This window comes from Aulostomus chinensis, chromosome 14 (genome assembly GCF_037954235.1).
Source record: "Aulostomus chinensis isolate RoL2024-O1b breed Wild chromosome 14, RoL_Achi_v1.0, whole genome shotgun sequence".
NCBI classification, from domain to species: Eukaryota; Metazoa; Chordata; class Actinopteri; order Syngnathiformes; family Aulostomidae; genus Aulostomus; species Aulostomus chinensis.
Genome location: NC_141333.1, coordinates 24,752,677 through 24,764,771, shown reverse-complemented (window position 1 = coordinate 24,764,771; position 12,095 = coordinate 24,752,677). Strand labels below are relative to the sequence as shown.

The following is a 12,095-nucleotide window of genomic DNA, read 5'->3' as shown; positions in this document are numbered from 1 at the left end:
CAACATAGATGCTTCTTTTCATCTAATGACTCTTGTAACATTAAAAATCAGCTTTTGAGAACAAGACTTTTGAACTTAAACACTGAACTTTGAACTTAAGTCATTTTACAACAAGTAGTTTCACTTTTTGTTTGGAAATTTGTCAGTAATTTAACTGTACCTCTGCTTGAGAACCTACTGAAGGGCTCGTTAAGACTCCAGATACTCATTTTTCATAATCTCTTCTGCTGACAAGCACACATTGAGATAATCACACATTATGTCATTACAAGAGATGAGTCTGTTAGCAGCACTGCCGCCTGGTGGCCGCAGTCAACCATCACAGAGTCATTTGAGATGGAGATCAGAGTTCCCTCAGTGTGGTAATTATATATATAAATATATATACACACACACACACACACACACACACACACACATTAACGTCTTTGATGGGGGGGAGGAATCACGTTTTTTCTTCTCCGGGTAAAATGAGGAACTGCAGGTTCAGTGGTAGCTCTGCCGTGTCCGTCGGGGACTTGACGACTGAAGTCATGTGATCAGAAATCAGAATCAGATTTATTGGCAAAGTTTGTAACACTAACAAGGAATTTGAGTCCGGTTTACTCAGCTGTCTGTGAAATAAAAAAGTTATGTAAAGGTTTATATAGAATAAAGATAGAAGACTAAGATAAAATAAAGACGTCAAATTACTAGAACAATATATACAAGCCAAACATATATACAAATACATATAAATAAGTAAATAAGTATGTATATGAATGAATAGTGCAACCGTATCCGGAGTGAAGTGGTGCAAATATGCAGAAGAGGTGATGCAGCATCCGTTCGTGAGCGTCACAGTTCACCCAACACTTGCGCTGACATACAACACAGCTCCTCATTTCTAAATAATAAAACTGCGCAGCTGCGGAGATGTTGTTTGGACTACAAATGCCACTGCCATACTACAACTACCCTCAGCCAACGCGCTGTTCCCATCGTTCCTTGGTGCGCGTGTGACCTCGCGCCGCACGGGAAGACGGTGCGCACAGGCTCACGCTGTGTGGTGGACGCGGTGGTGCTAGCTTGCCGTCCATTGCTCGGTTGTAGATCATGGCTGCTTCAAAGCCAGTCGAGCCGCAGTCCGGTACTGGATTACCCCGCTGGCAGCTGGCACTGTTGGTCGGGACCCCCTTAGTGCTCGGGGTTGGGGCGGTGTACCTGTGGAACCGCAGGAGGACGAAGGAAACCCGAGGGAAAGAAAGCGGGGAGCGGAAAACACCAGAAGGTAGCGCCAGTCCAGTGCAGGGCCAAGACGGCGTAGCTCGAGCCAACCGGGAGCAGGAGAACGCGGTAAATTTGCTCTTACCCTTGTTTTTAATGTATTACTAGCCTACTTTTACGCACTTATTCGACCTACCTTCGTACGAGCTGCTCACGTTGTCTGCCTGCACGTGTCATAGCCCCGAAGGTAGACCCAAGGACACCCTACGTTAGCGTCAGTGACAGCTCCAGTCAGAAGAGCAAGGCCACTAGCAGCCGGTTTATAGCTGCTGGATTAACCTGTGGTAATTTGCTAGCTGAACGAGCTGTCCCAGAAGCGAACGTTACTGAGGGGCTACCCGCGTCAACTAGCTTGGAAGGCTAACGCCCCCTTGAAGCGCACTCGTAACTGCTCCGCGGTGCTGGAGGTGAAGTTGAGAGCATGTGGGCACAACGGGAGAGTGGAAGTGGAGCCGCTCAGCTGGACTGGTGAATCAGGTCGAAGGTTTATGAACTGTGCAGCAGGCTGCCATCTTTCACTATCACCTTGCTTTTTTGTGTCACATGAATTTGTCATTTATGACCACACCCACAACTCTCTCTCTTTTTTTTTGGAACTGTTATTTTTTTGTATTGTTTTTGGTTGAGATATTAAATTCACAAATATGACAACGATCTTCCAACGATGTCACTGTGAATATGCGCCATTATTGTGATTTATGGAAAATGAAAACACCTGGCTGTTAAACGCAGGAAACTCTTTAACTCCTTAAGATGTGCAGTGTTGATGAGGGGAAATGTAAAAGTCATCATTCGCAGGCTTGATTTGTAAAGGGGAATGATTTGTAAAGGGGATGTAGGATGAAAACTCCATGCATTTAACTGGAAAGGAGACACAATATAGCACATTTAAGGCACATACACACACACACACACACACACTCAGAAATTATACTGACATTTTCACCTTTTTAAACAGGAGTCCAAATGGGCTTGTAAGTGTAATCTTCATAAATGTACATGCAGCATTTTTGAAAATTGCGTAACTGAAGTTTAGCGGTGAATCATCAGATAATTGATCGTTCTACGATTACAAAAAACCCTGCTTATCAGTGAAAAATTCTTGTCCAAGCAAACATGCCATGAATGTTCATTATTGTAAACTGAGTGTCTTTTTGGAATTTCTTCTGATATTCATCTGTCAGGACTTGTGTTGGCATATTTTTTTACCCCTCCATACAGCAGTTTTAAATTCTGATATTTTTTTTTAATCAATTGACCTGAAAATGTCAATCTATTTATCATCCACTTTGAGAAAAATGCAGATGAACATTTTCTCAAGCTCAGTGTGTCATGAGATAACTTTTGTTGCGATTTGGCGCTTTACAAATAAAATTGGCTTGACTTGACTCAGTGTGGTGACAATTACAACACTGGGTCCCACCAACAGTCCAAGAACCACCAGATTCTCGCATGTCCATAATGTTTGGATGGGGAAAGGCAGCAAACTTTGAATAATTTTACATATTTGTTTGGAATAAAAGGGTTGAATAAATGTTGGCTTTTCCTGCTCTTGCCTAGAGTCCTCTGGATCGGGCCCAATCAGCGAAGAACAAGGGCAACAAGTACTTCAAAGCGGGCAAGTACGAGAACGCCATCCAGTGCTACACAGAGGCCATTGCTCTCTGCCCTACCGATCAAAAGGCGGACCTGGCGACATTCTACCAGAACAGAGCAGCAGCCTACGAGCAGCAGGTTGGCACCACTGTCTTGTTGATATTTTACAGGGTCCGTACGGTTTTCCAGGTTTTTCATACCTGGATATTCTGGAAAAGAAGTGGAAGTCTGTCTGGAAAAGTATTTGAAAATAAAATTTTAAATAAAAATATTGGAGATTCAATGAATATTTGTTCACGAATACTGAAATAATAAGAGTATATGTGGCTCAGTTAAGATCAACTGAGAAAAAACTCCTCTGCTGAGTACAGATTTACTTTAACAAATGTCTACAATGCATTAAAACTGCATCACTTGTCATTAATGTTAGTTAAATTCATGCTTGTACATTTTGCCGTGGCTTTCACTGTACTGTAAGTGTACGAACCCTGATTTCAGTTCGTAAAATGAAGGGCGGCAAGCCTCGGAGGTGGAGTGGCCGTCTAGCAACCGAAGGGTCGCTGGTTCGATCCTCACTTCCCCTGGTGACCACGTCCAAGTGTCCTTGAGCAAGTTACTGAACCCTAATCGCTCCTGATGGCCCTGCGACGGACTGGCGACCTGTCCAGGGTGAACCCCGCCTCTCGCCTAATGTCTGCTGGGATAGGCTCCGCCCCCTTGCGACCCTTAACGGATAAGCAGTTTAGAAAATGGATGGATGGATGATTTTAAAATGAGAATTCCTACTGATGTTTCCCAGAAAATGTAAAAAAAAAAGGTGAAACAAATCTTGCGAGTGATGTAACTGTCAAATGAAGGAAAGAACCTGAAATATTTCCTAACATCCAGTCACATTTTTCCTGTAGTTACAACAGCGTTGTCATTAGAGATGCACCAATCGCATTGTTCGTGGCTGATTCCAATTTCCTTTTTTTTGGTTGTTTCTGATTTTCTGCTGAAGAACTGTCCTTGACAGAGAATCAAGACTTAAATCGGCGTTTCTTCAATGGAAAGTTTTATTTTCATTATTACAGAAAATATTGCTCTTATAGTTTCTCCCGAATTGCACCGGGTTACTGGATCTCTCAGACTCAGACAAATTCTTAATAAATGTATTTTAACAAATAAATGAAATTCTTCTTAAAAAGAGTAGCTATGTATCGAGCTGTATCTAAAATATAGCCAATAAAGGATGCAAGAAGCTGCAGGCTACTTCTTAGCTCTGAGCGCTACTAGCCGTAGCCACTTTCCCTTTGCTAGCTTCCTCAACTTGGGCAGTGGACTGATGAAGCTTTAAGTGCTTGTTAGTTTGTTTATTCATTAGTCACTCTTATACTGGACAGCAATCTGCTAACTTGTCTTTTTTGCGGCTCGGTTCGAGGATTTAGACAGAGTGCAGCAAATTGGGGGTCAGTTTTGGCCCGGCAATATTCCTCCTCCGAGGGTACACTTATTGGCGCCTCCACTGCTATTAAATCCAAGCTGTCAATGTGCCGACTAGATTTGAGGTGGGCGGAGGTGTCGATGATGACATAAAACTGCTGTGCGACCCACAGCCGGGAGTTAAAAATCAGGAAACAGCTGATGACAGCAGTCAAATCATCACTTCTGCAAGATGAGATACTGTGGAGCCGCTGAGATCAGGGAGCTGTTAGCCATCACCGTTAAGGTTAGCCATCACCGTTAAGGTTAGCCATCACCGGGAAGGTCCACCAGTCGTTTAGCCTCTAAATGGCCCCGGCATGTCCTCGGCTGCTCGTTCGTGACTTCCATAGCAAGCATTGAAATTTGAAAGCCTAAAAACATCATCAACTGCATCGGTGATTGCAGGGATTCAACAATGCGCAGTGCATCAGAACACGGTTCCTCTTGTTCTGGTGCCATTGTTGTTTTGAAACTTACAGACGGGGCTAAATGTTCTTCCGACCCATGTGTTGTTCATCACATGTTCACGCGCAACTTCAACCTCACGTCACGTGTTGACGCCCACACAAGTGGCGGCTTTTTTTTTTCTTTTTTTTTTCAAAGAGGAATATGAGGCCTCCATTTCACACAGACAGTGTGTGAGATTTGGCACATTCTGAGTTGCCTCTTAATTAATGTGCTCTTGTTGCATGCGCAGAGTAGCTGTTTATATTGTGTGTTTTTCAGGTCTGTTTTTGCCATCAGAAGAATCCACATGGTGTTTTATTTCGTGAATTGGCAGGATGCACTGTGCCATTCGTGTGGAGATTTCCTGTCTGGCTCAATCTGCTATGTGCAAATTGACACCCTTGGAAAGATGAGCCCCTTTCACACTGCATCAAAAACGCGTGTTTTTCGGCACTCTGAAAGGGTCAACCTGCATCGACCAACTCCCCAGGCGACCCGGGTGTTTAGCGGCTCGCCTGCAGTGTGAAAAAGGCAACCCGCGTCATCTCAGATTTCACGCGACCTTCTTGTCGCATCCTGATTTTGTCACTGTGCCGCATGTCAGGCTTCGCCTGTAGCTTCTTCGGCCCCCTTCCAGACGAGCCAAAAACTCCATCCTCCTTTGCTGCATTAGTGCTTGGACATTTTCCAATCTGCGCCGAGTTTGTATGTTTTGCAAAAGAGACAACATTGTTGTGCACGTAACGACAAAGCTAACATTTGACTCGACAACGTCCATGTTGTCGTTTGTTCACCTCTCAGTGTTCTGGCGCACGTTTACGTGTAATGATGACATTGTCGGCGCGATGACTTTCGAGAGAGAAAAACACAGGCACGCAGCCTCACAGCGGGAGTTCAGACCAGGGTCTGCTGGAAGCTTGAATGCGCCCTAATGCCAAGCAAAAGAAGGTCCAAAAACCCGCGTTGACACGTGTTTTTCAGTGTGAAAAGGTTAATAGACTTACCACTATTCCCAGTGAAGCAGCACGGTGTGGCAAGTGGTTAGTATTCGGAAAGACGTGACACAGACTGGCCAGTCACCGTTCCCTGCCTGGGCAATTGGTGCATCCCTAGTCAGTTTGCTTTTGCTGAAAACTGGTTTGACCTCTAGTTAATCTTTAGCAGGTCTTGTACAAATCACCATCAGCTTTAGAATCATAGGTCACATGAACATGACGGGAGACAGCAGGAACAGTAGGGAGAAATATCGTGTTTCTGCGTGAACCTGTCAGAAGTGATGGTTTGATGCCTAAATGCAGTGCCAAAAAAAATATGGTCGATGCCAAGCCCCATTAGTCTGTCCCAACCCCTATCATAAATAATGGATTAATCCTGGATGGCACTCCAGGCCTCTTTATGAAATTAACATGTCTGTCACTTCATTAAAGAGATTTTGGTCAAACGAGAGCAAAACAACCAAATAATCCACCAGCTGAGTGGGAGACAGCAGCCAAAGATTTGGCCCCTGAAATAAACATCGCAGTAGATAAACATGGGATCAGAAACTATGAAATATTACAAGCACACAAAGCAGAATTGATTGCTTCTGTAAAGTTTTATTTGCTGATTAATATTAAATGCCGGAATGAACTTAAGATATTTGGGTGTGTGTCGTTACACATCTGGTCGTCAGGAATCCGCTGTATTATCAGACATGGTTTGATGACCAGTTTCTTCCTTTTGCTTCAGATGAAATGGACAGAGGTGGTGCAGGACTGCTGTCAGGCTGTGGAACTGAACCCACGCTATGTCAAAGCCCTGTTCAGGAGGGCTAAAGCTCTGGAAAAGCTAGACAACAAGAAGGAGTGCCTGGAAGGTGAGGCTGGACTTTGCTAAAAAAAAATATATATATATATATATATATATATATATATATAAGTACAATTGTCATTGGGATGAAGACTTTCAAGTTATATTGGTTTTTGTTTGTTTGTTTGTTTGTTTTCAGATGTCACAGCCGTGTGTATTCTTGAGGCCTTCCAGAACCAACAGAGCATGTTGCTAGCAGACAAGGTGCTGAAGCAGCTGGGAAAAGAGAAGGCAAAAGAGAAGTACAAAGTATGTGAACACATTTTAGACTTCTTTGTTTTTTAAGTTACTCCTCTTGGAATTGTGAGGTCATGGACTTTTTGTTACATCCCACTACAGAACCGGGAACCGATGATGCCTTCCCCTCAGTTCATCAAGTCTTACTTTAGTTCATTCACTGATGACATCATCTCGCAGCCCCTGCAGAAGGGGGAGAAGAAGGATGAAGACAAGGACAAGGAGGGCGAGGCTGCTGAGGTCACTGAGAGGTCAGAGCATTCCCTCCACAGTAGGGAAAAAGTGATGATAATAATTATAGTAATATTAACATTTAAGAATATTCAAAATTCATGGTTAAGATGTACCAGGAAACTGCTGATCACAAATTGGCCTCTACTGGAGGATTGTGGTTTATTGATCTGAGGACCCCTTTCATTCCAAAATGAGCAGACGATGCTCCACGATGTCCAGTAAAAATTGCGAGGGATTTGGCGTCTACCGGCCTGAACTGTGTAAGCGATCACCGAAACCGCTTTGCTGCCAGGTGACAATTTTTGGACCGTTTGAGTTTGGCCTTTGTGAACGTGAACCAAACTGCAACGATGTTATCATCCTCGCTTTAATTCGAATCAGAAAATGGACTTTTTGGTGTGAACACGTCCAAAGGTACAAGTAGATCATGAGCTAATCGCCTTAACATTTAGATGAATGGGTGGCGCAGATGATGTGTGATATTCAATATTGGTGTCAGTCTTGCAGCTGCAGCTGGGCCTTAATTCGTAAATGTTCTGACTGCAAAGAAACAGAGCCGGAATGTAATCCATCGAACTCGCTCTGTACATACGTTCCCCACACCAGCAAATATGAATATTTCTTTCTGTATAGAAAATTCTATTCTTCATAGAGCTGCCGGTCAGGAAATAACAGGAGTTTATCTGTCAAACTGCTGTGAGAGCCGTGCATTGATGTCAGGTTATCAATAGATGAATGGTAATGACCTCATCCACGACATGTGATTGGTCAGTGGGTGATGGTTTGACCTTCTGTCTTACCTCTGTAACCCTTAACTTGCTCCTGGACAGGTTAGGACTGCAGTGCATTTTACTGTGGTGACATCTTCCACTGAGATGTCAGCCACTTGTGTATGAGAGAAAATCCCAGGTTGAGCCTTAAATGACCTCACTGACACTCCTACCAATCCTGCTTGGTAGTTCAGGTCCAGTGTCAAAGGGAGAAGTGTGAAACGTCGCCTCGGGTCTGCACCGATCATCATCTGGTCTTCTCCACTTCCTTAGCTCTGGCTACCTGAAGGCAAAGCAGTACATGGAGGAGGAGAACTATGACAAAATCATCAGTGAATGCACCAAGGAGATTGAGTCAGGTGGTCGATACACTGCAGAGGCCCTGCTGCTGCGCGCCACATTCTACCTCCTGATCGGCAACGCCACGGCTGCTCAGCCTGATTTGGACCGGGTGATCAACATGCAGGATGCAAATGTGAAGGTACGACCTGTTTTTTCCAAGATTATCAGAGCAGTTACTATTGATGTAGTTGTAGGGAGTTCTCAGATGCTCATAGGTTTTCTCTTCTTGGTCTTCTCTGCAGCTTCGAGCCAACGCTCTGATTAAGCGTGGAAGCATGTATATGCAGCAGCAGCAACCTCTGCTCTCCACACAAGACTTCAACATGGCCGCAGACATTGACACACGCAACCCTGACGTGTATCATCACCGGGGTCAGGTGGGAGTCTGCTCTAATTGGTACCCATGTAGAGTTTCAGTTTCCAACCATGTGTGGGTGCTCCAGGTATTTGCTGTAGTGCAAGTGAAGGTGGTTATGTGATGTTGTGTTTCCTCTCAGCTGAAGATCCTGCTGGACCAGGTAGATGAGGCGGTCGGCGACTTTGACGAGTGCATCCTGCTCAGACCTGACTCTGCCCTGGCCCAGGCCCAGAAATGCTTTGCCCTCGTAGGTTATCATTTAAATTACTATTGCCTGATTTTGATTTATTTTTCAATCAAACATGTGCATGGTCACATTTAAACAAAACTGCGAGTGCCATGGCGACATATGAGCTCCAGCCGCAGACCATCTCCAGGTGGCACATTTAATTCTTTTGGCTGGTAAAAGCTTGGTGGAGAGAACTTCTCATCTACTTGACAGGTGAGCTAAAGGTAATTTTGGACTCTTTTTACAGATGAAAAGAGGAGAGAGAACTTAAAGTTCAGAGTCCAAAATAGAAAGGAATTTCTCCATGACAACCCAACAGAAAAAGTTTCACGTTAATTGTTGTGGTATGTGACTTTTTCTTCCAGCAGGTACAACATAGTTTTGTTTTTGGTTTCAAATGAGTCAACTACTCCAGTGAACAAAGTGATTAAAACCAACTCTGGTGATTGTAGTAGTCCGGATTCTCTCCTCTGTCGGTGATCAGCGTTGTTCCACGAAACCCGAAGTTTCATCTGATCTTGCTTGAAAGCTCAAAGTAGGCAATAAATAGCATAAATAATAAATAGCCCTAATGGAAAACACAAGCATTTAGAAGTGGTACCATGCAGGCTTCTGGTCTTTGTAATGGCTGCTGTAACATTTTACCGTCATGTACTCCAGTATAGACAAGCGTATACTGGAAACAACCCGTCACAAGTCCAGATAGCCATGGATGGCTTTGAGGATGTCATCAGAAGGTTTCCCAAGTGTGCTGAGGGCTACGCTCTCTATGCTCAGGTAAGAAATCAAAGAATTCTCTGTTTTTTAAAATGGCTGAATGGCAGTTTTAAAATCAGGTGTGTGTGTGTGTGTGTGTGTGTGTGTGTGTGTGTGTGTGTGTGTGTGTGTGTGTGTGTGTCTGTCAGGCTTTGACTGATCAGCAGCAGTTCGGAAAAGCTGATGAGATGTATGATAAGTGTATTGAACTGGAACCAGACAACGCTACTACATATGTCCACAAGGGGTAGGTCTTTTTTTCCCAGGATGCATGCTGCTAAAACACCATGTGGTTCATAGGTGTTAATTAGATATTGATTGGTAATTGCTGGGTGTATATCCAGTTTACTACAGCTTCAATGGAAACAGGACCTTGATTTGGGTCTAGAGCTCATCAGCAAGGCCATCGAGATCGACAACAAGTGTGACTTTGCCTACGAAACGATGGGAACCATTGAAGTTCAAAGGTGAGATGAAGTACCTGACCTCAAAACGCAGTATTCAGTCTTCTTTTAAAGGGCTTGCACTAACCTGAGAAAATTCCTTTCAGGGGCAATCTGGACAAGGCAATCGAAATGTTCAACAAGGCAATCAATCTAGCCAAGTCAGAGATGGAGATGGCTCATTTGTACTCGCTATGTGACGCAGCGTACGCCCAGACAGAAGTGGCGAGGAAGTACGGGCTGAAGCCGCCAACGCTTTAACTCCTTGGCCGATAGATTGCCAAACCCACTCTTCAATGCTGAACCTAACTGTTAAAGTGAAACTGTCTGACTTGCATTGATTTGTTAAAAAAGAAAAGAAAACAAAAATGAAAGAAACTGAAGAGCTCTGAATATAAATCCTGTTTACATCGCATTGAAAGGGTTTGTTGTTGTGGAAAAGGAGACGAGGCTGCGAACCAGTCCTCGGGTTTCCCTGAAAGGGGGGCGGGGGGAGGGGGGTCAACTAACATCACTTAATTCAACCATATCATCATCCACCCTGTTCATCACTCAGAATGAAAAGATAGTTTTTTTTCTGGCTGAATGACATACATATACCCTTTACAAATATCTTTTGAACTGGTTTCACACAGGTTTTTGTGACACTTGTCTCTTCAGACAATACTGTGAGAGCTGTGTATAGTTCTAATTTATGCTGATCTAAAGTGTGTTCGTCCAGTTACCTTCCTTAATGTAACATACAGTATCGGTTCCAAATGCAAGATTAAAATTAGAGTCAAATGTGTAATGTCTGTGTCTGTAATGCTGGAGTCGATGCCATGGGCCAGGGCCGACAGAGAGGTTCGTTTGGAAACCTGAAGTGGGGGGGAGTTCTTTATTTTTGTTTTGTTTTTAAATTTTAATGTTATGAGATTGCCCATTTTCTTTTTTTTTTATATTTTGTGCAGCATGTTCATTATAAATATGTGTAAATTCAATGCTTGTGCTTCTTTTGAACACTAGAACATCAGACTGGGCAGAACACTATAGATTAGCTAAATCAAGGTTTAAGTTTTCAAGAAGTTATTTTTGAACTGCATCTAGTGTCGAGATGTCACAAGGGACTTGGATATTCAGTGATTATTTTTTTATTGCACAGTTTTTCATGCAACATTTGGTTATATCTTTTGAGGGAATGCCCTGAAGACAGAGATTTTTTTTTTTTTCCTCTGAGACCCTACTTTTAAAATGATCTCTCACGACTCGAGCCTTATTGTTCTAGTCTGCATGCAGCCTGAGGATATCTCGGTAGGATTGTGTATGATTTGGTTCTTATGTAGCAAATGCGAAGTCATCTTTTCAGGAAATTAGCCACCGTTGCTAAATGACATTTCCACCCACTTAGCGATAGCTCTGGCTACATTTTTCTGGAAGGAGATCAAATATCAAGGAACCAAATCGTGCATTGCTGTTACAGCTGGGAGGACTGCTTCCTAACAGAGCTCCCCAAAACAAAAGATGTCAACCTGAAACAAATGGACGTGACCTTCGGCTTCTTACAGGCTCTTCATTTTGACTGGCAAGTTCCACTGACATTCTTCATCAACAATATGTATGGTGACCAAAGTGAGAAAGATTATGAATCCTAATAAAGTTATAATTCCTGGAAAGAATCAGATTTGCCTGTTTTGTTTCAGCTTGATTATTACATTTGTTTTTTACTAACCAAATCCAAATTCAAGCAGTTTAACAGCTGCAACTGAAGCCACTGGGTCAGTGAGTCAACTCTGGAAGCTTGAAGATCAAAAGTTTTCACTCTGGAACCATACAGATCCAAGTCATACTTAGAGACATTTTTTTTACAGCACACAGCATATGACTCCTCAACTACTTACATGCATGGACATGGTCTCTCTCTCTCTCTCTATACATATATATATGTATGTATATATATATATATATATATATATATATATATATATATATATATATATATGTATATATATATATGTATGTGTATATATATATGTATGTATATATATATATGTATATATATATGTATGTGTATATATATGTATGTATATATATATAAATATATATATGTATATATATATGAATATATA

The 12,095-nt window shown here is 42.7% G+C and overlaps 1 protein-coding gene across 1 annotated transcript; it reads left to right on the top strand.

The window, feature by feature from the left end:
• The first annotated feature begins 962 nt into the window (after positions 1-962).
• On the top strand, positions 963-11,655 carry tomm70 (translocase of outer mitochondrial membrane 70). The gene is made up of 12 exons (XM_086225132.1): positions 963-1,335; positions 2,827-3,000; positions 6,502-6,628; positions 6,761-6,870; positions 6,961-7,109; positions 8,136-8,343; positions 8,447-8,581; positions 8,702-8,809; positions 9,452-9,568; positions 9,697-9,794; positions 9,892-10,014; positions 10,098-11,655. The coding sequence occupies exons 1-12, from the start codon at positions 1,096-1,098 to the stop codon at positions 10,249-10,251; spliced, it is 1,743 nt and encodes a 580-aa protein (XP_086081258.1). The 5' UTR covers positions 963-1,095; the 3' UTR covers positions 10,252-11,655.
• The last annotated feature ends 440 nt before the right edge of the window (positions 11,656-12,095 follow it).

Excerpts from the sequence above, each read along its gene's own strand:
- tomm70 (XM_086225132.1), top strand. The coding sequence starts at position 1,096 with ATGGCTGCTTCAAAGCCAGTCGAGCCGCAGTCCGGTACTGGATTACCC. Across the intron at positions 7,110-8,135 it reads GCTGCTGAGGTCACTGAGAG|CTCTGGCTACCTGAAGGCAA; the intron begins GTCAGAGCATTC and ends CCACTTCCTTAG. Across the intron at positions 9,795-9,891 it reads ACTACATATGTCCACAAGGG|TTTACTACAGCTTCAATGGA; the intron begins GTAGGTCTTTTT and ends GTGTATATCCAG.